Source organism: Dipodomys spectabilis, unplaced genomic scaffold (assembly GCF_019054845.1).
Source record: "Dipodomys spectabilis isolate Male_0828 unplaced genomic scaffold, ASM1905484v1 ptg000342l, whole genome shotgun sequence".
Lineage (NCBI taxonomy): Eukaryota > Metazoa > Chordata > Mammalia > Rodentia > Heteromyidae > Dipodomys > Dipodomys spectabilis.
Genome location: NW_024871019.1, coordinates 325,063 through 352,143, shown reverse-complemented (window position 1 = coordinate 352,143; position 27,081 = coordinate 325,063). Strand labels below are relative to the sequence as shown.

At 39.7% G+C, this 27,081-nt stretch overlaps 1 protein-coding gene across 1 annotated transcript in view; it reads right to left on the bottom strand.

The window, feature by feature from the left end:
- Atr (ATR serine/threonine kinase) overlaps positions 1-27,081 on the bottom strand; it is a 68,473-nt gene that overhangs the window by 9,737 nt on the left and 31,655 nt on the right. Inside the window, exons 24-39 of the mRNA XM_042665710.1 lie at positions 26,243-26,358; positions 25,455-25,575; positions 23,373-23,510; positions 20,811-21,021; positions 18,462-18,640; positions 16,659-16,823; positions 15,451-15,542; positions 13,764-13,855; positions 13,145-13,322; positions 11,729-11,908; positions 10,008-10,167; positions 7,970-8,149; positions 6,549-6,691; positions 3,759-3,856; positions 3,035-3,267; positions 1,310-1,444 (exon numbers count right to left, since the gene is read on the bottom strand). Of these exons, the coding sequence (XP_042521644.1) occupies positions 1,310-1,444; positions 3,035-3,267; positions 3,759-3,856; positions 6,549-6,691; positions 7,970-8,149; positions 10,008-10,167; positions 11,729-11,908; positions 13,145-13,322; positions 13,764-13,855; positions 15,451-15,542; positions 16,659-16,823; positions 18,462-18,640; positions 20,811-21,021; positions 23,373-23,510; positions 25,455-25,575; positions 26,243-26,358 (2,421 nt within the window). The remainder of the gene's footprint in view (positions 1-1,309; positions 1,445-3,034; positions 3,268-3,758; positions 3,857-6,548; positions 6,692-7,969; positions 8,150-10,007; positions 10,168-11,728; positions 11,909-13,144; positions 13,323-13,763; positions 13,856-15,450; positions 15,543-16,658; positions 16,824-18,461; positions 18,641-20,810; positions 21,022-23,372; positions 23,511-25,454; positions 25,576-26,242; positions 26,359-27,081) is intronic.

The following is a 27,081-nucleotide window of genomic DNA, read 5'->3' as shown; positions in this document are numbered from 1 at the left end:
CCCAAGACCAGAGTTCAAGCCCCACAACTGAAAAAAAAAAAAAGTTTAGGAATAAAATATAGTTTTCTATTATTCAAAATTCACACTAACAATTTTCAGAAAATTTTATGTTATAAATTTTATTTTATTATTTTCTTTTTGGCAGTCCTGGGGCTTGAATTCAGGGCCTAGGCACTGTCCCTGAGCTTATTTTGCTCAAGGCTAGCACTCTACCACTTGAGCCACAGTGCCACTTCCAGCCTTTCTGCTTAAATGGTACTGAGGAATCAAACCCAGGACTTCATGCATGCTAGGCAAGCACTCTACCACTAAGCCACTTCCCAGCACTGTTATAAATTTTAAAAACAGCTTTGTTAACAGTGGATGGAGAGTATGTTCACTGGTAGAGCACTTGCCTAGCTTTCTCAAGTCTGGTTCAATTTCAATACTACCAAAACAAAAAGATAAATCCACACATATTCAAAGTACAAATTTGTGCTGGGTATGCTAGTAGTTCATACCTGTAATCCTAACCAGCTCAGTAGGCAGAGATGTGAGGATCCTGCCTGGGCAGGATCTAATTAACCATAAAAAGCTGGAAGTTGTGGCTCAAAGGGTAGAGCACTAGCCTTCAGCAAAAAAACTCAGGGACAATGCCCAGGTTCCAAGTTCAAGCCCCAATACTGGAACAACAACGACAACAACAAAAGTACACACTTGATACATTTTTTGTTTGTTTTTTTTGGGTCCGGTCGTGGGGCCTGAACTCTGGGCCTGGGCGCTGTCCTTCAGCTCTTCAGCTCAAGGCTAGTGCTCTACCACTTGAGCCACAGTGCCACTTCCAGCTTTTTTCTTTTTGCTTACGTGGTGCTGAGGAATTGAACCCAGGGCCTCAGGCATGCAAGGCAAGGGCTCTACACTGAGCCACCTTCCCAGCCCCACACTTGATACATTTTTGACATGTATATATGATTGAGTATGTGTGCGTGTGCACGTATGCTAGTACTAGTGTTTGAACTCAGGGCCTAGGCACTGTCTTTAGCTTTTTCACTCAAAGCTACTCGAGTCACATTTGAGCCACACCTCCATCTCTGGATTTTTGCTACTTAATTGGAGATAAGAGTCTCAGGGACTTTCCTGACCTCCATCCTCAGATCTCAGCCTTCTGAGTAGTAAGGATGATAAGCGTGAGCCATCAGTGCCCAGCTCACATATCTGTATATGTTAGAAACTTATTTAGTCAAGTGGAAGAAGATCAGCTCAAATCACATTTGTATTCTATATAAATGATTGAACAGCTATCTGTAAATAATAAGATAGGAGAAAGTACCGGTCTGTTGCACAATTCCAGAAGCTTGTCTGTCAGGCGAGTTGAATCTCCAACAAACTTTTCTAATGACTTTTTCATATTGATAGCTTTGTTTAAAATTTCCTTGCATCTGTTCACACGCATGGGATAAGAAGACTGCCATAAAAAAAGAGTTAAATAAAATCATATATTAGATTTTAAATAGGTAAGAAAACTTGTGACTGACAAAAAACAACTTAAAAAATACTAGTGGTTCACGCCTATAATCCTAGGTGGCTGAGATCTGAGGACTGCAGTTCAAAGCCAGCCCAGGCAGGAAAGTCTATGAGACCCATCTCCAACTCATTTCCAAAAGCCAGAAGTTGAGCTATGACTCAAGTGGTAGAATGCTGGCTTTGAGGCAGTGCCCAGGCCCTGAGTTCAAGCCCTAGGACCAGCACACACACACACACACACACACAAAAAGCTCATGATGTGAATTTATACTGATAGAAATACAATGTGGCAATGCCATCAAAAGCCATAAAAATGTTTTTTACCTCATAACCCGGTAAAAGCTCTTCTTGGGAACTATATGAAAAGAAAGCAAGTATAGAAATATCTAGAAGTAATCCAACAACAAAGAAAAGAAATAATTTTTTTTTTTTTTGTTCTTGGCTGTAGGGCTTGAACTCAGGGACAGACCCTATCCCTGAGCTTTTCTGCTCATTTTTCTTATCATTTCATTTTTCTTATTATTTTTGAGCCAGAGTTCTACTTCTGGTTTTCTAGTGGTTAATTAGAGATAAGAGTCTCACAAGACTTCCCTGCCTAGGTAGCTTTGAACTCAACCCTCAGATCTGAGCTTCCTGAGTAGCTAGGATTATAGGTATAAGCCACCAGCACCTGGCTAAAATCATCTTAATGATAAGCTATTTATCTAAAGTATAGAAAGCCATTTAAAACTTCTATTCAGTTACAGAAATATGTTTTAGGGGCTGGGAAGGTGGCTCAGTGGTAGAGCGCTTGCCTTGCAATGCATGAGGCCCTGGGTTCGATTCCCCAGCACCACATAAACAAAAAGAAAAAAGCCGGAAGTGGCACTATGGCTCAAGTGGTAGAGTGCTAGCCTTGAGCTGAAGAGCTGAGGGACAGCACTCTGGCCCAGAGTTCAGGCCCCACAACCGGACCCAAAAAAAAAAAAAAAGAAATATGTTTTAAAAGAATATGTAAAGATACCAATATATTCAATTCTTAACTATTTATTTAAGTGAAAAATAAGAAATTATGCCATGTAAGTTCTAATGTTAAAATATGCTTAGAAATATACATACAAAATTACAACAAAATATTAATCAATGGCATCATTCATTTTCATTTTTACCTCTATGCAAATTCTAAATCCTCTAAACTATTTTTTTATTAAAATTTTCATCACCTTAAACATGCCCATTTAAAATACCTCAATGAAGTATTGTTTTTAGTATATAGTCCAAGCACTTTGGATTAAAGTACTTGAATAAAAAAGGGTTACCATTATAGTTTATTAGACTTCATAAAGAAAATATACTGAATTCTTTGATTTTAAGCATGTAGTTTCATATGGTAAATATCTCCAAATGTCTTAGTGAAGCAGATTATGCATAGGCTAATTACAGTATGCCATAACTTCTCTTTTTAGGCAGTATTTAAAACAACAAACCTAATATTCAGTCCAGAACCCTATTAGCCACAGAAAATAGAAGACACTGAGGTGACTGAGATTACCTTTGACACAGCTGTTATCAGCCACATTGCTTGCTGAGGATAGGACAAGAAAACTTTGGCTATTATTTCCATCAAGACAACAAAGACTTCATTTGAAGAATGACAGATTCGAGAGATCAATTGTGAAAACGCAGTCAAAAATTGATAGGGAGGTAGCTGATTCTTGTGTTCTGTGATAACCTTATTCATTTTAGTCAAGTCATTTTTCATTTGTATGCGATCAGCTCGGCCACCTAGGAAAAAAATTCAGTTGAAAAGACCAGAAAGAAAAAGAAGTGTTATCCGTTTACTTCACATTAAAAAATTATTTCAAAAACCCTTTAAAAACACATTTTATTTCCAACCTGTGAAATGGTTAACTCTGACTGAGTAGGAAAAACATGTAGGGCCAAGAGCTATTAGTTTTTACTACTCATGGTAATTTCTGAGTAAATTATTCATTTGAAATGTGATGTATTTTCTTATGTGTTGAGTTTATCAAGAAATGGTTAGAATTTCATAGGTAAGCCATAAATTGCAGCTAGTTTAAAAGTCTATAATGTATCTTTCCCTTCCTTCTCCCAATTATTGCACTTTAACAATACTTAAATGATCACATTAGTTCTTAACTTTTCGTAAATTAGATGGTCAAGGCAAATGTAACTTTGTACGAAAGTTATAATTTTTTTTTAAGTTATAATTCTTTATACCAAAGTTAAAATTCTGGTTCCTTGGGAAGTAATACCTTTTTCATACTCGTATGCTTTAGCACCAAAATCAAGCCATAGTGATAACATTCGGGGCATTGACTGATAAATGAATTGATTTCCATACTGTAAAGATCTGAAATTATATAGATAAGGAAGATTATTAACACAGGGCTCTTTTTTAGGTTATGTGAACTAAAAGGACTTAAAGTACCACTCACATTACATACAGCCTTCTGACAAATTGGGCTTTCTTCCTAATAGAGGTTATTTTTGACTCCTGCCTCCTTTTTTTCTTACTAATTCACCACTTAGCTTTGTACTGTGTGAGTCAAAAATGATACAAGTTCTGAGTTAATGGGGCTTCTGCCAATACTTCTTTTAACTTGTCCTTACAATCTGTACCTTTGTTTGCATTCTACAGCCTATAAGTCTTGGTCAGGCCCAATCATTCCATTTTCTGGAAAATCACAACCCCACACTTCTTCCCTTCAATAAATTCTGGACTGATTCCAGAAATTCTGGTTTTATCATGCTCTGCTTAATTAAAAAATATGAATTAATAGCCTATAGATTAAGAATATATGACTGGGTGCTGGTGGCTCATGCCTGTAATCCTAGCTACTCAAGTGGCTGTGATTTGAAGATCATGGTTTGAAGCCAGCCCAAGCAGGGAAATTCTCATCTTCAATTAACCACCAAAAAAGTCATTAGTGAAGGTGTGGCTCAAGTGGTATAGTGCCAGCCTTAAGGGAAAAAAGCTAAGGGACAATGCCTAGGCTCTGAGTTCAATCCTCAATATGGTATCACCCATCCTCAACTTGGCCCCCCCCACAAAAAAAAATCCCACAAGATTATATGAATGGTGAATGACAGTTCTTGGGATTCAAATATTCATAATCCCTTATCTCTGGAATTTTCCAGCCTTATTATATTCGTCAGTTTAGGTTGTTCATCAGGTCTAGTTTCTAACCATCCTATGAACAAACCCCTCAATGCTGGTTACTGGCAAACCTGCAAAAACAATAAAGTTGTCTCCTTACTGAAAAAGAAAGGTTTTGAAGTATGGTGATCACCTTATTTAAGAAAAAAATTTTGGGTCTGGGAAGGTGGCTCAGTGGTAGAGTGCTTGCCTTGCATGCATGAGGCCCTGAGTTCAATTCCTCAGCACCACATAAGCAGAAAAGAAAAAAAAAGCTGTAAGTGGCACTGTGGTTCAAGTGGTAGAGCGCTAGCCTTGAGCTGAAGAGCTGTGGGACAACGCCCAGGCCCACCCAGAGTTCAGGCCCCACAACCAGACCACCCCCCCCCCCAATTTTTTTTTTGGTGCCAATCTTAAGGCTTGAACTTAGGGACTGGGCACTATTCTTGAGCTTTTTTGCTCAAGACTAGTGCTCTACCGCTTGAGCCACAGCTCTACGTCTGGCTTTTTGATGGTTAGAGATCAGTCTTACAGACTTTCCTGCCCAGGGACTGACTTTGAACCACTATCTCCAGATCATAGCCCTCTGAGTAGTTAGGATTAGAAGGATAAGCCACCAGTGCCCAGATTTTATTCAAAATTTTTATTGTGGTAAAATATATAACATAAAATATCCCCCCTTACCACGTTTAAGCAGAAACCTGGCTGTATATTCACACTGCTATCCATGCACACCACCATGCCAGCATCACCACCATCCATCCACCTTCGGAATTCTACACCATCCCATCTAGAAGCTCAACATCCACCGACTCTCCATCCCCATACCATGCCCCTCTGCGCTAACGATTATTATTCCACCTCAGATCTGTCCAAAGCTCATAACTTCTGGATTTGTCTGTTTCACTTCTGCTGCCTTGATTATATCAGGAAGATCTTTCTGATATTTATATGTGCTTTCACATTCTGTTATAAACTATTATTGAAATGTTTTATGTATATACAGATGCTGTATAGCTCCTTGAGGGAAAACACTGATACTTAATCAGTAATAATATAGTTAGTCAAGATAACTTCAGTCATTTAAATACATGTTAAAAGCTAATATCTACTTCTTTAAGCATGCAAACATTTTACTATAACTACTATAGATAGAAATAGATTCTGACGAGGCTGAGTATGGTGTTGTATATTTGTAATGCCAGCACTTACAAGGTTAAGGCAGAAGGACTGAGGCCAGCCTGGCTAACATAGCAAGACTCTGACTCAAAAGAAAGAAAAAGGAAAAAGAAAATACTTAAAAAAAAAAAAAAAAGAAGAAATAGGTTCCAAAATGGCCTTACTCCCTTGAAGAGGATTCAAAAAATTTTTCCTACAACTAAGAGTTTTAATGCATATAAGGACTTTAGTTACTTTAAGTAGTTTAAATAGGGTTTTAAATAAGAAGAAACATTAAATACATTCCATATCAAGGCATAGGATACATACTAAGACTAAAGAGCAAATGACAAGGGCTGGGAAGGTGGCTCAGTGGTAGAGTGCTTGCCTTGCATGCAGGAGGCCCTGGGTTTGATTCTTCAGCACCACATAAGCAAACAGAATAAAGCCAGAAGTGGCGCTGTGGCTCAAGTGGTAGAGTGCTAGCCTTGAGCTGAAGAGCTGAGGGACAGCGCCCAGGCTCAGAGTTCAAGCAGTACAACCGGACCCCCCCCCCCCCCCAAAAAAAAAGAGCAAATGACAAGATCAGCTGTTGGGTGTGTACTCTGAAAGCATGTAGTGTTACAGTGTTGTGTCTAGCATGTGTGATCTACAACACCACAGAAAAACAAAAACAAAAACAACCCACAGCCCCAGAAACCATCTTGTCTATGTGAATAAAGCGGCACCAATGCACTGTTATACTCACTTTCCAAAGTGAATGACTATGTAACGGATGAGGTCGCCTTGCTTCTCCATTTTGTTGTCTGTTACCATGGGCATCAGTTTGTCGTAGTACTTGGCAAGGTAGAAATGCCCAACTTCCCACTCTGGGAGGAACAAGGTCACATCCTATGGGAGAGAACACTGGTCATTCATTCACGAGGAGAACCTCACACTAAAAACTAACATTGAATTTTCATTTCCTTCCAATATGTGCATGTGAAAATGTCAACTCCCTTTGGAACGACCTCAGCTATACCCACAGGTTTTGATATGACATAATTACCATTTGGCTCAAAGTATTTTAAAATTTCCACTGTAGTTTTTCATTGATCCAGGAGTCAGGGGCTTATTTTATTTATTTCGTGGTGCTGGCATTGGCACTTCAACACAGGGTCTAAGTACTGTTCCTGAGCTTTTGTGCTCAAAACTAGCACTCTCCCACTTGACCTACAACTCCACTGCCAGCATTTTGTGGTTAACTGGAGATTAAAAACTTAACCAACTTCCCTGGCTTTGAACCATGATCCTGAGATCTCAGCCTCCTGATTATTTAGAATTACAGGTGTGACCCTCTGGTACCTGGCTGTCCATAGGTTTATTTTTATTTTTTTGGTTGTGGGGCTTGCACTCGGGGCCTGGGTGCCGACCCTCAGCTTTTGTGCTCAAGGATAGAGCTACCACCTTGAGCCATGGTTCCACTTCTGGTTTTCTGGTAAGGGTTAACTGGAGGTAAGAGTCTCATAAGGCTTTGCTGCCCAGGTTGGCTAACCTTGATTCCAGTTATCAGCTTCCTGAGTAACTAGCATTATAGGTGTGAGACACTAGCAACTGGCTTGAGAGGTTTATTTTTTTATTTTTATTTTTGTTGGTTGTGGGACTCGAACTCTGGGCCTGGGCACTGTCCCTCAGCTCTTCAGCTCAAGGCAAGTGCTATACCAATTGAGCCGCAGCACCACTTCCAGTTTTCTGGTGGTTTATTGGAGATAAGAGTCTCACAGACTTTCCTGCCCAGGCTAGCTTTGAACCGCAATCCTCAGATCTCAGCCTCCTGAATAGCTAGGATGACAGGCGTGAGCCACTGGCGCCCAGTTCTTCATTATTTTTGAACTACATTATAGCTGTCTTGGCACCCTGTGCCCTCTCCCAACTACACTCCCCCTTGACAAAGTCCCAGCATGAGAGGTTTACTTTTTATGACACCATCTTATAAAATTACATATCTACTAAGGAAGTTACATAAGTTTAACTTTGGAGTAGGTGGGGAGGAGCAGGGGCTGCACCCTATTTCAGGATGGTAAGTGGTCTCACTACAGTTTACCTTGTGGTGATTCCTTATAGTTAGAGTCTAATCTCACTGAAGAGCCAGTTTCCTATTATACATGTACTTTTTTTTAATATACTTGCCTTGTATTTTTTCATAACTGCATTGCTCTCAAAGTTAGCTGTTTCTTCCATAAATCGGCCCACAAGTAGGGTAGCTCGACCAAGAATCAACATGTCCTTACTCTCGGTTTGGGATTTATCTTCAGGAAAACATAAATCAACACCTTTTTGAAGAACAATAAGTGCCTGATGAACATCACCCTAAGAGAAAAAAGACAGCAAGCCTTTTAAGTGAAGAATATATTTGTTTTCTGAAAAACAAAATTATTCAAAGTTCATTAAATGTTTAAGTACAAATCCACCAGTAATTTCATATTTATTTCTCATTTCCCTCCTAATAAAAAAAATTCTAAAAGGGAAGTACTAATTTGTTTCAGGTAGAAATCTTTTATTTACTCATTCATTCATTTACTCATCTGAAGTTTTATGTAGATGGCATGGAGTCACAATCACAGGTAAACTGAAATCTCTAGCGTGAAACACTCATAACCAGCTGGGTGTGGTTGGTATACGCCCCAGGAGTTGGAGATAGAAGGATTGAAAGTTCCAAGACAGCCTGGACTACACAGTGAGAGTGTCAAGAAGAAAGAGAAAGAGAGAAAGGAAGGAAGGAAGGAAGAAAGAGAGGGAAAGAGAGGGAGAGAGAGGGAAGGAAGGAGAGAAAAGAAATGGAAAAAATAAAGGAAGAAAGAAAAGGAAAAAAGAGGAAGAAAGATGGAGAATAGAAAGGAAAAAGGAAAAGAAAAAGAAAGAAAAAAAAAGGAAAAAGAAAAGAGGGCTGGGAAGGTGGCTCAGTGGTAGAGTGCTTGCCTAGCATGAATGAACCCCTGGGTTCAAATTCTCAGTACCACAAACACAAAAAAAGTCAGAAATGGAGTTGTTGCTCAAGGGTAGAGTGCCAGCCAGCCTTGAGCAAAAGAAGCAAAAAAAAAAAAAAAAAAGTGCCCAGGTCCTGAGTTCAAGCCCAGGACTGCCAAAAAAAAGAAAGAAAGAAAGAGAGAGAGAGAGAAAGAAAGAAACAAACAAAGATAGAGAAGAAAGAAAGAAAGAAAGAGAGAAAGAAGGAAAGGAAGGAAGAGAGAGAGAAAGAAAGAGAAAAGGGAGAGAAAGAAAGAAAGAGGAAAGGAAGGAGGGAGGAAGAAAAAGAAAGAAAGAAAAGAAAGAAAGAGAGAGAGAGGGAGGGAGGGAGGGAGGGAGGGAGGGAGGGAGGGAGGGAGGGAGGGAGGGAGGAAGGAAGAAAGGAAGAAAGAAAGAAAGAAAGAAAAAAAGAAAGAAAGAAAGAAAGAAAGAAAGAAAGTGGGCTGGGAAGGTGGCTCAGTGGTAGAGCGCTTGACTTGCATGCATGAGGCCCTGGGTTCGATTCCTCAGCACCACATAAGCAAAAAGAAAAAAGCCGGAAGTGGTGCTGTGGCTCAAGTGGTAGAGCACTAGCCTTGAGTTGAAGAGCTGAGGGACAGCGCCCAGGCCCAGAGTTCAGGCCCCATGACTGGCAAAAAAAAAGGAAGAAAGAGAAAGAAAGGAAGGTTTACAGTCAAGCAAGGAGACACTAGTTAATCAGTCTGTGATGAGTACTATTCCAGAGGACTACATGTAGGCATTAGGGAATCCTGGACAGCTATCTATTATTAGAGGCTTAAAATAATAAAGATATGGGTTTAAATAGTAGGAACTAGAGAAGATTCAAGAAGTATTTCCAAAGTTAAGGAACTACTAACTAGGCACTGGTGGCTCACACCTGTATTCCTAGCTACTCAGGAGGCTGAGATCTGAGTATTGTGGTTCAAAGCCAGCCTGGGCAGGAAAGTCCGTGAGACTCTTATCTCCAATGAAACACCAGAAATCTGGAAGTGGTGCTGTGGCTCAAGTGGTAGAGCCCTAGCCTTAAGCTGAGGAGCTAAGGGACAGCACCCAGGTCCAGAGTTCAAGCCCCATGAGTGACAAAATAAATAAATAAAAAGGTTCTGAATTTGGACCGGGTGTTTTCCCTCAGCTGGCCCTTTTCAGGAAGCACAGAGTCTACAACAGAATATAGAGAGGATAGTATTTCTGTAGCTATTACCTTGGACCAGAGCCACTTAGCCTTTTCCATGTAGAGTTCAGCGAGTCTGGACTCCCCGGCATTGAGGAGAGCGTTGTAGGCTGTCTGGTGGTGACCAGCCTTTCGAGCCACTCTGGCACTCTGTAGCCAGCATTCTCCAATCATCTCATTGTAATCTGGTCTAACGGCATGTGGCAGGACATGAAGAAAAAGAGCATTTGTAAGTGTGCTCAGGAACCCAACTAAAATACCTCTTTCCAAAAAAAGTTAAGGGGAGATGGGAAGGGATGGGAAGGGGAAACAAAGGAGGAGACAACAATGCTTGATAAGAAATGTACTCATTATCTTGTCCATGTAATTATAACCCCTCTGTACAGTATTTTCACAATTAAAAAAAAAAAGAGTTAAGCTTCTTAATGTACTATTTAAAAAGAATCAACAAATACTTGGTTAAAAAAGAAAAAAAAAAACACAAAAAACCCTGATTTCAATTTTCTTACAATGTTCCATTTTTATCTGTTATAAATTAGGGAGATTAGCTGGGTGCCTGTGACTCATGCCTGTAATCCTAGCTACTCAGGACGCTGAGATCTGAGGATCGGGGTTCAAAGTCAGCCCAGGCAGGAAAGTCCGTGACACTTTCATCTCCAATAAACCACTAAGAAATGGGAAGTGGCACTGTGGCTCAAATGGTAGAGCACTCGGCTTGAGCTGAAGAGCACAGGGACAGTGCCCAGGCCCAGAGTTCAAGCCCCACAACCCACAAAGAAAAATAATAATAAAAAAAAATTAGGAGCCAGGCACCGGTGGCTCAAACCTGTAATCCTAGCTACTCAGGAGGCTGAGATCTGAGGATCACCATTGAAAGCCAGCCCAGTCAGGAAAGTCTGTGAGACTCTTATCTCCTATAAACCACTAGAAGACCGGAAGTGGCACTGTGGCTCAAGTGGTAGAGTGCTTGCTTTGAGCTGAAGAGTGCAGGGACATCACCCAGGCCCAGAGTTCAAGTCTCATGACGGACAAAATCAATCAATCAATTAGGGAGATTTTATTTTATTTTGTGGTTCCATCAAATTCATGGCAAAGAACATGCTAGTCAAAGCTAGGAGCTGGTGGCTCAGGACTGTCATCTTAGCTACTCAGGAGGCTGAAAACTGAGGATCACGGTTCAAAGCCAGCCTGGGCATGAAAGTTCGTGGGTTTCTTCTCTAATGAACCACCAGACAACTAAAAGTGGTGCTGTGGCTCAAAGTGGTAGAGTGCTATCCTTGAGCAAAAGAGCTCAGGGACTGTGCTCAGGTCCCAAGTTCAAGCCCCATGACAGGAAGAAAAACAAAACAAAACAAAAAACAAGCTAGTCAAATGTTCTACCACTGAGTTTTATCCCCAGTCCAGGACTTTGTATTGACTTATACTGGCTTATTACCTTTCAAAGAAGGGTGGGGGGGGGGGGGGGGGCTAGGAATGTGGCTTAGTGGTAGAGCGCTATCTTTGAGCAAAAGAAGCTCAAGGACAGTGCCCAGGCCCTGAGGTTCAAGGCCCAAGACTGGCAAAAAAAAAAAAAAAAAGGTAAATGGCATATAAAATTGATTCTCATGTAGGCCTATTTCAATTATACAATGTATTCTTGAGAATAACAGAAAAATGCAAATGAGGAAATAAAATACTCCCTAGCACCATCCAAACATCATACTAAATTCAAGATTAACTGGCATTAAGAAAAAAAAAAGTAATGTTGAAACCTTTTGTTGAGACTCAGCAAAGCCCTCCGGAGGGCCAGGATGGGCTCCTTGGCTCTGTAGGAATTCTGGGTCATCTCTAGACGAGCCACCCAGTTGAGAGAGTCCTCGTGACACCCGTCACCTGGAAACTGGTGAAACAGAGGTCTGACGCCATGCTCTAACTCACACAACATGTGCAACCTGCCAACAGACACAGCACGTGAATCACCCTCTGAGCCTCTGAGTAGGTCATGCATAAAGCATGGGCATTCCATCAGCATGGAGAATCAATGATGAGTAGTTTTTCTTTAGTAGAATCTGAATATATATATTCTTATTATGTAATCAGCAACAGTTATATGTTTGATTTCAAATTGAGCATAAGCAACGATTTATGCTAGTTACAATACTGAATGTTTTGCTGTGATTCCCCCAATTTCTTATGAACTAAATGGAAATACTTAACAACCAAACTTTTCCACCTGCATTAAAATAAAATACGGATTCACTATAAATCAACATGACTCTGTATATTACTGGTGCTACTATAAGAAGGCCTGTGCAATGAATGGAAGTTTGATTTTCTTTTCTAAGAGGGTACAAATATAGCCCAAGGGTATTCTGAGTAGCTACAGAATGGAAATTATGGCAAGTGCCAATGTGCCAGACTCAGGAGATGTCTCAGTTACTAAGGTTAGTTATACAGGAAGTCAGCTATGACATTACAAGAGAAAAAGAACTACTTATGGTTTTTTAAAAATTAGTTTCCCAAGCCAGGCGCTGGTGGCTCATGCCTGTAATCCTAGCTACTTAGGAGGCTGAGATCTGAGGATCGCGGTTCAAAGCCATCCCAGGCAAGAAAGTCCGTGAAACTCTTATCTCCAATAAACACTCAGAAAAACAGAAGTGGCGCTGTAGCTCAAGTGGTAGAGTGCTCGCCTTGAGCTGAAGAGCTGAGGGACAGTGCTCAGGCCCACAGTTCAAGCCCCATAACAGACAAAAAAAAATTAGTTTTCCAATAAAAAGGATGGATGTTAGAAGATTTAAAAAACAAAAATCTATAGGGTGACTGTAAGGTAAAAGAATGAAAGAACCATTTTCAGTAGCTAGGCAATCAGCCAAACACACAATCAAAATTATTTAGTGATGAAAAATTCCAATCCTGAGCCAGGTACTGTTGGCTTATGCTTGTAATGCTACTGCCCAGGAGGCTATGATCTGAGGACTATAGTTCAAAGCCAGCCTGGGCAGGAACGTATGTGAAAGTCTTACTTACAATTGGCCAGGAAAAATTTGGAAAAAGAAAGGTTCAGGTGTTCTAGCACCAGTCTTGAGTAAAAAAGCTAAGGGACAGCAGCCAGGCCCTGAGTTCAAGACTCCGGATCAGCACCATAAAAAATGTATAAAACTGCATAAAAAGGTGGAGTCCCAAGATACCTCACAATGTACTCATATCCTCGCTGGTAGGAGCCGCTTTCAAAGCTTGCAGCCGACAGTGGCACAATCTGCTCTGCCCTCACCAGTTTCAATGTGTCATAAAAAGCTGTGGCATCATTTTTCTTGGCTGATAGTAGTAGCTGCCCTAGTCTGACACTCCATGTTGTAGACTTTCTATCTGAAAGACAAATGCAGAGTTAAGGAATGCCAAGGCAGATGGGCTCAAAGGCCAGTTTGGTTTCATCTGATGAAATGGTCAGCAGAAATAACATAGTTTTCTTTTGTTTTATTTTGTGCTGGTCCTGGGGCTTGGACTTAGAGCCTGGGCACTGTTCTTGAAGTCTTTTTGCTCAAGGCTAGTGCTCTACCACTTAAGCCACAGCTCCACTTCCAGCTTTTTGTTAGTTAATTGGAGACGAGAGTTTCATGGACTTTCCTGCCTGAGCTGGCTTCAAACGGTAATTCTCAGCTTTCAGTCTCCTGAGTTGCTAAGATTACAGGCGCCAGCCACCAGTGCCCAGGTAATTGTTTTTACATCAAAAGCCCCAACAGGAGTTCATAAAATAGAATCAATATTAATAGCAAATTAAAACTGCTTCTACTTCAGCAATCTGTTTACCTGCCGCAAGATAGTTCTCCACCAAGTCCCACTGTGACAGCTTCCACGCTGCTTCCACCCTGTACGTGTTTAATTCCTCAATCCATTCAGACCTAGTACAACAAACTCAATTCAATTCTAGTTTACTTAAAGAAGCACTTAGAAATATTTCATAGGTTTAGAGATTCTATTTGCTGTAGTTACTTATTACATTGGTATTATGCTGAATTTTGTATTCATTTATAAAATAATTATCTCTATCCAGCAACACCCAGAAAAATGGAATCTTTTCATTCCATTGTTATGATGATGAAAGTTTTCATTATTTGGGCTTTTTTGAGGGAGAGTCTCATGATTTATCACATTAACTATATCTGATAGAGCCATTTAAGAATGAGATTCCTTGACAAATTAAACTGTGCCACATATTGAAAGAGAACTTATTCTATCACAGACTGTTATAAAATGATCTGCTTCACTTTAAGAACCTGAAGAAACAGCCAGGGCTGGGAAGGTGGCTCAGTGGTAGAGCACTTGCCTTGCATGCAGGAGGCCCTGGGTTCGATTCCTCAGCACCACATAAGCAAAAAGAAAAAAGCCGGAAGTGGCGCTGTGGCTCAAGTGGTAGAGTGCTAGCCTTGAGCTGAAGAGCTGAGGGACAGCACCCAGGCCCAGAGTTCAGGCCCCATGACCGGACCCCCCAAAAAACAAAAAATCAAAAAAAAAAGAAAAAAAAGAAAAAAAAAAAAGCAACAGAGCCAGTGAACACACAAATTGAGAGAAAAGTAATGCTAATAATTTCGGAATTGGGTATATGTGTCAAAGGCAGCTGTGAGCTGCCTTTAAGATATAAAGAAAGAAAAAAGTGCAAGAAAAAAAGATGCTTCTTCAGCAGTCATTTTGATTTCCTTTCTTCTTTTTTTTTTTTGGTCAGTCCTGGGGCTTGAACTCAGGGCCTGGGCACTGTCCCTCAGCTCTTCTGCTCAAGGCTAGCACTCTACCACTTGAGCCACTGCACCACTTCTGGCTTTTTCTGCTTATGTGGTGCTGAGGAGTCAAACCCAGGGCCTCATGCATGCAAGGCAAGCGCTCTACCACTGAACCACCTTCCCAGTCCCCATAGAAAATCTTGATTTTCTATGGCACAGTTCTCTTTCATTGAACACAGCAAACACTGGGATGTGTGTGTCCCAGACCCAAAGGGAAGACAGGGAGAGCCTATTTGTTCAGTGTTATCATAAGGAAACATGACAACCCCACGTTGAGCGTGACAAAATCCCTGTCCTTCCACCTGCCTCACACCTGAGGGTGGGTATTTTTTTTTTTTTTTTTGCCTAATGAATTATTCTTTTCTTAAAAACAAAAACAAACAAGAACCCCTAACAATCACAACAACTACTACCTCCGAGTGGCCTGTGTGTTCTAAGATCCCATTCTTGGTTGACCAAAGCTCCCTGTCCACTGCAGCCGGTTGGGGGCTGGCGTACATTAAAGAATAAGGTTTCTGGTTACAAGAGGAAAACAGTTGCAAGGGCAGATACACTTCCTTCTGAGACTGCCTATCAATATTTTGTTCTTATGCTCATCGCCATGAAAATACATAAGACATTTAATTACTTGAGTAAATATTAAGCTCCCTAAGTCACAAATCAGAAGGTTCCCGTTTCGACAGAATAGTGGGAAGAAATCACTCTCTTATGAACCATACCTGCTGGCGTGTACTCCATTTACTTGAGTGATTACAGAAGAAAGCTGACCAAGACCCAGCATGGACTTCACCACCCCATGGTAGTGAATGATCTGCAAAGGTAAAAAGAGGTAAGATCTTGCGTCTCACTTCACACTTACTTAGGGATCCCAGAACAGTTCAAATGACATTTATTAAAAACACTATTTGCCTCAGTGCCTACTTTCCTTAGTTTAGTAACTGACTTGCTTGGCTGATAACAAAACCCACTATCCTGTGTACATTTCAAAGTAACAGAAAAAAAAATCCAGATAACCTAAAAAAAAACCTGATTGAACTTATGGAATGCAAAAGTACCCAACACCTTTAACATTTGTTTGTTCTATTTCTCATGTAGGAGTTAAAATTGAAAGGTTATGTATATGTCTATTAATATAGATTTGGGGATTTATAACTAAAAAGTTACATACGAATACATAATAGTCTTTAAAACTGAAGATTGTGAAAAATAAGGACCTTGTGTATTGAACTTCTGAGAAAATAACATGTCAAATATGACAAAAGCAAAACCTCAAGGTGAGAAAAAATTAAAGTCTAAGTTATAAATCCATGATTTTGAACCCCTTTCCTGTCCCAGTAAACAGGTGATCCAATGAGCTCAAATTCCAATGGACTATTTCTGAGGTCTGCAGTGGACAAGAACTGTGTGTGTGTGTGTATGCGTGCTGTTTAGCTGTTTATACATATATTTATGTATTCATTTATTTTTTATAACTATAATAATTGTTTTAACAGTACTGAGGCTGGGGCCCAGGATTGAGTACTATCTCTTATCTTCACTCAAAGCTAGCACTCCATCACTTTGAGCCACAGCTCCAATTTACTGGTGGTAAACTGGAGATAAGAGTCTCATGAACCTTCCTGCGTTGGCTAGCTTTGTGTGATCCTCAGATCTCAGCCTCCTGGATAGCTAGGATGACAGGCGTGAGCCACCAGTACCTGGCTTACATGTATATTTTAATGTACATATATTCCATAATAATTTTTGCAGTGATCTGAGGGATTTCTAAGGACATAGAAATGATTTTTGAGATTGGCTAGAACAAGTCTCTAATAGTATCTATTAGTCAGGAAATCAAACTTTTGCAAGCACACGCCAACCCTGGTAGAAGCAGCACCAAAGCCCAGGTTTGCTGAATTCCTATGTGTGCTCTGTTAACTTATCTTACCTGATCTGGTTCTAGCTGAATAGCTCGGTCATAGCAAGCCGTGGCATCCCTCAGCAAGCCGGTGCTTTCATGTTCAAGGATCTGTTCTTTCAAAGATGGCTCTGCCTTTCGAATCGCACTCACGCCGGCCACTCCATCTGCTTCATGCATAGCAGCGTACAATTTCTTTTTCAACCATTGTAAAAGAACCAAAAGAGAGGAAACCAATAAGGCTATGACCACCAGACTGCATACAAAGAGTATATGAGAAACTTTTTCAAAGTACTACTAAGAATTTATTTCAAGGCAGATGCACAATAGTTTTTAGCTATTTCTGGAAATTCTACTATTTCAACACTATTATTCCACAAATCTATATTAGTAACTACTATTAATCATGAGGGTTGCAAAGAACTCCAAGGCTCTGAAACTTCCTTTGAATTCAACTGATAACAAATTCTGTTGAATAGAATCCACACTTTTTTTTTTTTTTGGTTGTAGGGCTTAAACTCAGGGCCTAGACACTGTCGTTGAGTTCTTTTTGCTCAAGGTGAGTGCTCTACCACTTTGAGCCACAGTGCTACTTCCAGTTTTCTGGTGGTTCATTGGAGATAAGAGTCTCACGAACTTTCCTGCTTGGGCTGGCTTTATACCATGACCTTCTGATCTCAGCCTCCTCCACAGCTAATACTACAAGTATGAGCCACTTGTGCCCAGCCAAATTTTGAATTTTTCAATAAGTTTTCATTTTATTTTCTAATTTTCTGACAGTAGCAAAAATATAGTTTATTGAGCCTCGCAAAGTTTATTAGTATAGAAAGATACTTTCACCAGGGAAAAGTGGGTCATCTCAGAAAGAGACATCAGAATGACATATATAAACATTTTAATATATTGGTATTGAGATACTTTCAGCAAATCTAAGACATCAACAGTTAGGTCAGCTATGGTGGCCCATGGTTGTAAAATCAACTACACAGAAGACATTGTTAAGAGGATCACAGTCCAAGGCCAGCTCCGTCAAATAAGTACAAGACTCTATCTAAAAAATACTAATGAAGAAAGCAGGGGAGGCATAGCTCAAGTGATAAAGTACCTGCCTAATAAGCATGAGGCACTGAGTTCAAATCCCTGTAGTGCAAAAGAAAAAGAAAAAGAAAAAAAGAAAAAGAGAAAGAAAGTTGGAAAGGAGGAAGGAACAAATGAATGGAGGGGAAGGAATGGATGAATGATACTGCTATCAGTTTCTTTTGACGTACTGGGGTTTGAACTCAGGGATTCATACTTGCTAAGCAAGTGCTCTATTGCTTCAGCCCAGTCCAACTAGCACTCATTTTTAGGACATTATCTCCAAGAAGCTATTCTTTTTTTTTTTTTTGTCAGTCGTGGGGCTTGAACTCTGGGCTTAGGTACTATCTGTGTGCTCTTCAGCTCAAGGCGAGTGCTCTACCGCTTGAGCCACAGTACCACTTCTGGTTTTCTAGTTGTTTATTAGATATAAGAGTCTCACGAAGTTTCTTGCCCAGGCTGGCTTTGAACTGCAATCCTCAGATCTCAGCCTCCTGAGTAGCTAGGATTACAGGCATAAGCCACAGGCACCCGGCTTCAAAGAAGCTATTCTTGAACCTTAATTTCCCTACTCCTCTCTCCTGACTCTAGAGGAAGAGGTGTGTGCTTCTCTACAGAAAATCTATATCACTTTACCTAAGACATTATACCAAACCACCACAGGCATCTAATGCATCCATACACGCCACAAAATGAACATCACTGTTAAGACTGCCAGTGTGAATTCTCATCACTAAATTCAGTGTAATTTCAAACCTGTAAAAATCCAAGATGCTCCCGAATATTTTGCTTTTTTTCTGTAATGAATGATTCAAAGTGCATTACAGCTCGTGTGTATGCTTTGGAGCGAAAGGAAGCTACTGCCAGAGTATCCTGAGGAATGAGGTCCAGAAAACGAGTCACGCTCTGATAGCCACCCTCTTGTGGGCTTGATACTGCATTGTAAAAGCAAAACAAGACAGTAATCAGACTGCAGAAAATTTGAAAGCATCAGTTTAAGTATGTAACTCCAATTCATTTAGTTAAATAAATGAATCCAGATTAGGGCATAATATTTAAGATGTTTACTACCAACAGGAATTGAGGGCAAACAATGGACGTGATGGCCTTGATCAACGTACTGCTAAACCGCCATGCTGAACTGAAACTCCTTTGTACAACTATTGAGAGATAATTAAAAACAAAAACAAAACAACTACCAGGAGGAATGACTGCTCAGAGGTTTTGCTCCAATTGTACCACTAGTACTTACTTTACTTTGCATGGTTACTTGATCTCTGGAGTCTTTCCTTCTCATTTATAAAAGAAACATGTCAGTCCCTGTCAGACCTCCCTTACCTATGTTTGAAAAGGATAGTTTCAGATGTAAACTATTCTTAAATGTTAAAAAGACAAAAAAAGGATACGAAAGATACAAAACTAGTTATTATTTATGACTGTAAAATACTGAAAGAATGCCACTTGAAGTACAAAATTAATGAAGTAGCCTTCTTTTCTATTTTACAGAGTTTACACTTCTTTTGTTTCTGTGTAGTACTAGGACTTGAACTAAGGACTTGGCACATGCTAGGAACATGGTATACTTCTTCCTCACAAATGTTATTCTTTTTTTTTTTTTTTGCCAGTCCTGGAGCTTGAACTCAAGGTCTAGGCACTACCCTGACCTTCTTTTACTCAAGGCTATCACTCTACCACTTGAGCCACAGCACCACTTCCAGCTTTTTCTGTGTATGTGGTACTGAGGAATCAAACCCAGGGCTTCATAAATGGTAGGCAAGCACTCTACCACTGAGCCACATTCTCAGTCCCCAAGCATTATTCTTTCTTTTTTTTTTTTTTTTTTTGGTTGGTTGTGAGGCTTGAACTCTGGGCCTGGGCGCTGTCCCTCAGCTCTTCAGCTCAGGGCAAATGCTGTACCACTTAAGCCACGGTGCCACTTCCAGTCTTCTGGTAGTTAATTGTAGATAAGAGTCTTATGGACTTTTCTGCCTGGGCTGGTTTTGAACCGTAATCCTCAGATCTCAGCCTCCTGAGTAGCTAGGATTACAGGTGTGAGCCACTGGCACCGGCCCAAGTATTTTTTTTTCATATATGTATTTTTTATTGTAAAAATACTGTACAGAGGGGTTACAGTTATATGAGTAAGGTAATGAGTACGTTTCCTCTTGAGCATTGTTACCTCCTCCTTCGTTTTCCCCTACCATCCGTTCCCTCCCTACCTCCTCAACTCCTCCCTCCCCACCTGAAATTGTACTACGTATTATTCTTAAAAGATAGAAATTTATTTGCAATATTAGCAAAAATGGTGATAAGAGTTAGTACTTCATTTTCTAGTACCATTGTCACATTCAGAAATAGGAACTAATATTAACGGAAAATACAGTAACAGCCACATTCCAGGGAGAAGCAGTTTTCCCCAATACAAAATTATTTGCAAGTACACAAAATTTTAGAAAAATAAAAAATTACTGTGTTTAACAGGTATATGATAAGAATTTTTCAGGTAAAACCTCTTTCCTGATTATTAATTAGTATAAATTCTTAGGGTCATGAAATAAATGAAATGAAAATCTCCTTTCAAGCTTAAAACTGAAATGTGAAAAAGATATACACATATGTAAACAGTATGTATGAAAAGGAGTAAATTACTTAATGGTGAAGGCTAGACTAATAAAAATATCAGTATTCTTTATAATTACATAAATGTAAATGCATGTATTATACATTAAACCTCATCTAGCCCTAACAATCTACTAAGAGAGACAATCTTAGAAAAATTAGATGTTTCTTGTCCAAGGAATTGAGAAGCAGAAGTTACGGAGGTCCTTTCCCCCACCCCAAGCAGCACTGTAGATCAAAGCCTGGGCTTTGTGAATGCTAGGCAAGTGCTCTACCACTGAGCTGAACTTCACTCCCAGTCCTAAGAAGCAGTCTTAGCATTAGAAGAAGCATTCACTACTTCTTCTCAATGAAAACAACACCTTCTTACCCATTTGAGAAATGCACAAAAACAAGTCTTTTTAAAAGCTGATGCTTAAACTGCAGAACTGGCTAGAAAGAGCCAATGGGAGTAACTGAAAGAAGAAAATCACAGTCTGAACTCACCCACTGGTTTGGCCTTCTCTTTGCTCGATTTGCTCTGTGGAGCATCCTCAGCGTTCATTTCCTGAAACCTGTGCCTGGCCCACTGGGCGAGGTGGTCCAGCATGGAGAACACGGTCTGTATGCTCAGCTGACATAGGTCGGATGCATGGTCTTGGGCACTGGCACTCTGCTGATCATCATGCTTCAAAACTGCCATGATTTCTGCATAGACCTAAGAGAATTTGTTTTATGCTTAGTGATGGCCATGTAATATTTTATTATTATTATAAAGAATAACCATGTATGGCGATGATTTTCACAGAACAAAAGATGACCGATTAATAATCTTTCCTATCTAATTAAACCAACTGAATGAGAAAAACTAAACTGAATGAAGGTAAAAATATTAAAACTTTTTCTATTATTCAAACTATGACAGGAAGTCTATTAGTAGTTAAAAAAAAAACAACAAACCTTAGAATAATTTTCCCACACCAACTATAAAATTAATTTCAGAGTAATTAAAGGACTACTGTCTGGGAGACAGTGAGGGAAAAAAGAACACTGTCCAAAAATGTACTTGTTACCCTGTTGTAACTGTACCTCAGTATATCGCCTTTATAATAATAGTAAATTTTTTTTAAAGATAATTTTACAGATAATGATAATTTAATGTGTATTTAAAAAATAAAATATCGGGCTGGGAAGGTGGCTCAGTGGTAGAGTGTGTATGAGGCCGTGGGTTCGATTCCTCAGCACCACATAAGCAAAAAAGAAAAAACCAGAAGTGGCGCTGTGGCTCAAGTGGTAGAGCGCTAGCCTTGAGCTGAAGAGCTGAGGGACAGTGCCCAGGCCCAGAGTTCAGGCCCCATGACTGAACAAAAAACAACAACAACAAAACAAAAAATAAAATCTGGAATTAAAGGTTTTTAATGCCGGGCGCTGGTGGCTCATGCCTGTAATCCTAGCTACTCAGGAGACTGAGATCTGAGGATCTTGGTTCAAAGCCAGCCTAGGCAGCAAAGTGCATGAGACTCTTATTTCCAATAAACCACCAGGAAATCAGAAGTGGTGCTGTGGCTCAAGCGGTAGAGCACTTGCCCTGAGCTGAAGAGCTGAGGGACAGTGCCCAGGCCCAGAGTTTAAACCCCACGACCAACAGCAACATAAAGAAATGACAAATGAGAGCTGGAAAGGTGGCTCAGTGGTAGAGTGCTTGCCTTGCACGCAGAAGGCCGTGGGTTCCATTCCTTAGTGCCACATAAACAGAAAAAACCAGAAGTGGTGCTGTGGCTCAAGTGGTAGAGTGCTAGTCTTGAGATGAAGAGCTGAGGGACAGTGCCTAGGCCCAGAGTTCAGGCCTCACAACCAGAAAAAAAAAAAAAAAGACAAATGCTTAACATCTGTGACAGTACAGAATGTATACATGTCACTATATTGAGTAAAAGGCATCACATAAAAGGCTTATATTTCAAAATGTATAAATGATGCATACAATTGGCATGTACACTTAAAAGTTCTGCACAGTAAAATACAAAAACAAGTTTTAAAAAAAACCCTAGTAATTGGGTGAGGTTTTTCAAAATACGACAGGCAGCAAAACTGTTATCCAAAATATACAGAGACTTTCTACCAATAAGCTAAAAGGACACATAGGAATGCATCTATAATGCTACTATGACAACAAAAGGATTATGTTATGCAGTATTTTTTAAAAGGATGGCTCTCTATATATTGGTAACTTAAAAAAATAAAATAAGCAAGTTGTGGAACAGTACTTTCAAAAGCATCCTATGAAATGAGAAAAATAAAAACATAAACAAAACCCCAACAATCAAAGGTGATCAAGACACACAGACGGGGTGAATTTGATCTAAGTGGTGGCCAGGATATAAGAGCAGAAATTTAAGCAAAAGGTCTAGTTTGACTTACTTGTATAATTTGTGTTTTTAATTAAAGTATACTACAATCTGTTCCTAGGTCATTAAGGAGAGTGGCTGGGTGCTGGTGTGTCACACCTGTAATCGCAGGATGCTGAAATCTGGGGGTGCTGGTTCAAAGCCAGCCCAGGGAGGAACTGTGGCTCAAAGTGACAGAGAGCTAGTCTTGAGCTGAAGAGCTCAGACACAGATAGTGCCCAGGCCCCAAGTTTAAGCCCCACAACTGAAAAAAAAAAAAAAAAGAAAAAAAGGACAGTGTAAAATGGGCTCTGGTGGCTCATGATACTCAGGAGGCTGAGATCTGTGGATCATGGTTCAAAGTCAGGCCAGGCAGAAAAGTCCATGAGACTCTTATTTCCAATTAACTACCGAAAGAAAAGTTGGAAGTGGAGCTTTGACTCAAGTGGCAGAGCACTAGCCTTGAGCAAAATAGCTCAGGCTCTGTGTTAAGTCCAGTGTAAGTACAAAAAAAATTAACTGTGTTAAATGTATGTAGTTTAAAAATCCAACTCTAATAACATTATAAATGACAAGTAGAATATTTCCCTTTTCCTATATTAAACCAAAATAATAGTCAAGTTAATTGACAAGTTTAAAGCCAAGTGCCAGGTGTTCAGAAACCAAACCAACTGTGAACTCGCACCTCTTGTTGGTCTTCTTGATCACAGCCCAATAGGACATACACGAGGATGTGAGGCAGAAGGTAGATGGTCACTTTGAAGTCGTGCTTCATCATTATGCTACAGCACGTGAAGATTTTACTGGCAAGTTCATGCCGAACCTGTAAACGCAAATGGTTTAGGAAGAATAAATGGTTTCACACACTTATTTGATTGATTGAATATTAGCACATTGCTATCTCCAAATTCTTGAACTGCTGAGGCTCTTACAGGCAACCCCTAGAGCTGCCTAAGCTACCTACCACCAGTGCAAATGGTCTCACTTGCTTTACACTCCGTCTACAATGCATCAATGAAGTAGACGAACTTTCCTAATTCTAACATATTTTACTTATGCAACATTAAATTCAGTTTTTAGTTTTGAAGTGACTAAAAACTGTGCTCTGGGATAGTATACAAAGTATGAGATCTGCATTTTAAATAATAAATACTTCAAAAATGTTGTATACCTTAAATACACATATAATTTGTATCACTTTAAAGTTAAATTTTATTGTTTGACCTATCTAACTTTCAGTTCAACACTACTCAATTCTTAAAAAAAAATTAAAGGTTTTTTTTTTTTCCTTCCAATATAAAACATTAACTTAAAACAAAAAAACATTAAATGAGTTTGTTAAGTTTATAAAACTAAGTTTTTGTTAAGCTGGTATTAAATAATATTCTACATTGTTATAATAATTCTGTGTGTTCATTTTTAGTGTGTTGATTTAAAAAAGACAGAAAATACCTTCAAAGTGCCATTTATACTTCATATAATGGTATTGCACAACACTAATGAACAGAATTTGACACAAAAGTTGTGCTGGGTGCTGGTGGCTCACACCTGTAATCCCAGTTACTCAGGAGGCTGAGATCTGAGGATCATGATTCAAAGCCAGCCTGGGCAGAAAAGTCTATGAGACTCTTGTCTCCAGTTAACCACCAGAAAACTGGAAGTGGCACTGTGGCTCAAAGTGGTAGAGCACTAGCTTTGAGCAAAAGGGCTCAGGGATAGTACCCAAGCCCTGAGAGTTCAAGCCCCATGACCAATTTAAAAACAAAAACAAAAAAAAACCCAGAAAAAACATTGTGAATGTGCCTGAAACATTTTCTGAGAACACAGACAAGTACGCTTAATTTTGCTTTAGAAAAACATCACAAGGGAAAAAACAAATCGTTTAAATAGGAATACAGGTGGACCCATTACAACAATGAGACGTACAAGTCGTTATATTGAAAACGAACTTTACAACTTTGGTGGGGGGGTAGGGGGGAGGAGGATTGGGTGGGGGGTAGGGGGGAGGATGGGAAGGGATGGGAAGGGGAAACAAAGGAGGAGGTTACAATGCTTGCCCATGTAATTGTAACCTCTCCGTACACTATTTTTAAAAAAGAAGAAAAACATCAGAAATATACCTTTATTTTACCATGAAATTCTCTTTCAAAAGTATGGTTAAAGGACATCCTCTATTATTGCCTAATAACTTTATATTAAGAAATAGTCTCTGACATAGCATCCACATACTTTTAAACAGTATTATTTCCAATGTAAATGTACAGACATACTGTACTAGACCTTTTACAATTAATTAATTCTATGATAATTTACATGATAAATAATTCTCTTTCCACCTAGAAGTTTACTATCATTAGTAACAACAAACTATTTTTCTCCACTGGTAAACATTTACTTCCAATCTCTGCCATTACCAGCTGAATTTTTGTGTGTGTGTGTGCCTGTACTCAGGCTTGAAGTCAGGACCTGGCTGATGTCCTTTAGCTTATCCCTCAAGCCTAGTACTCAACCACTTGAGCCAAAGCTCCACTTCTGAAAAGCTTTTTGGTGGTTAATTGGAGATGAGAGTCTCACACTTTCCCACCTGGGTTGGCTTCAAACCATGATACTCAAATCTCAGCCTCCTGAGTAGCTAGCATTACAGGAGTGAGCCACCAGCATCTGGTTAATTGGTAGAAATATTTTAATTCCTATGCATTCAGATAGATGCTCTTGTTTCCTTTCAAGTTTCTGTTCGGTTAACACATTCTGAAGAGGTGTCTCTTACCTTTGTGATAAGATAACCTGCCCAAGACGCCGACCAGTCTGCAAAGTTATTACCTAATTTACTTAAGTAAATTGGCTTCTTTACTTCAGACCAATCTGTTGACTTCTGAGAACTCTTATACCTGTAATTTTGAAAATTTGTTTATTAAGTAGTACATATATATGGTTCCATTTAAAAATCTGTAAAGAAAGCAGAAGAAATTGTATTAATTTCTTCATTGTACCCTAGTATTGCATTTATTGCAACCTAATTCTAGACAACATTTTTCCATGTTCTCTTTTTCCCTTAATGCTGGTAGTGGGGCTTGAACTTAGGACCTAGCTTTTCCCCCAAGGCTAGTTCTCTTCCACTTGGGTCACAGCTCTACTTCTGGCTTTTTGGTGGTTAATTAGAGGTTAGAGTCTCATGGGCTTTCCTGTCCAGGCTGGCTTGGATCATAGCCTTCTGAATAGTTAGAATTATGTTATGAGCCATTGGCAACTTTAAAAAAAAGAAAATCATCGGGTGCTGGTGGCTCACGCCTGTCATCCTAGCTACTCAGGAGGCTGAGATCTGAGGATCTCGGTTCAAAGCCAGCTGGAGCAGGAAAGTCCATGAAACTCTTATCTCCAATAAACCACCAGAAAACTGGAAGTGGTTCTGTAGCTCAAGTAGTAGAGCGCTATCCTTGAGCTGAAGAGCTAAGGGACAGCGCCCAGGCCCAGAGTTCAAGCCCCATGACCGACCAAAAAAAAAAAAAAAAGAAAGCTAAAGACCCTTTTGTGAACAGTTGAAAATGAGATCCATACCGGGTATTGAGATGAGGTTCTAGTATTTCCCGAACATGCTCAGGAAACATCTTCCATAATTGGTTGCCTCGGCTGTGGTTCTGCATCTCTCTGCAGTCATAAATAGAAAGTAGTTCCTACAAACACACATTTTACATTTGTTAGTGAGGCTGATAACATTTTACATCAATCAACACTCTATGTATTATAGTTATGAAAATACACAGAAAAAGAAACAATTTAAAAACTTCAAAAGGCTTTGAGCTTCTTTAGGACCTTGTTTCAATGCCTTAAATCTTTAGACTAACTTACTTGGGGCTTACAAAGTATTTGAATGTGACATCAGCTTATACATAATATATATTCAAATATAAGATTATGAATAATTCGGTGCTGGGTGCCAGTGGCCAGTAATCCTAGCTAGTTAGGAGGCTACGATCTGAGGTTAGCAATTCTAGGACAGCCCAGGAAGGAGTCTTTGAGACTCTTCAGTTAACCCTCAAAAAGCCAAAGTACCAGCCAACAGTGAAAAAAACGAATGATGGTATCTAGGTCACGGTACTGGCACACCAAACAAAAGATCATTTTAAAGTAATTATAATAATATAATAATGCCAGGTGCCAGTGGCTCATGCCTGTAATCTTAGCTATTCAGGAGGCTGAGAGCTAAGGATCACGGGCCAAAGTCAGCCTGAATAGGAAAGTCTATGAGAGTTACCTCCAATGAACTAGAAAAGCAGAAGTGGAGCTGTGGCTCAAAGTGGTAGAGTACTACTAGCCTTGAACACAAAAGCTCAGGGACAGTGCCCAGGGTCTAAGTTCAAGCCCCATGACTGACCAAAATACCAAAAACAAAATAA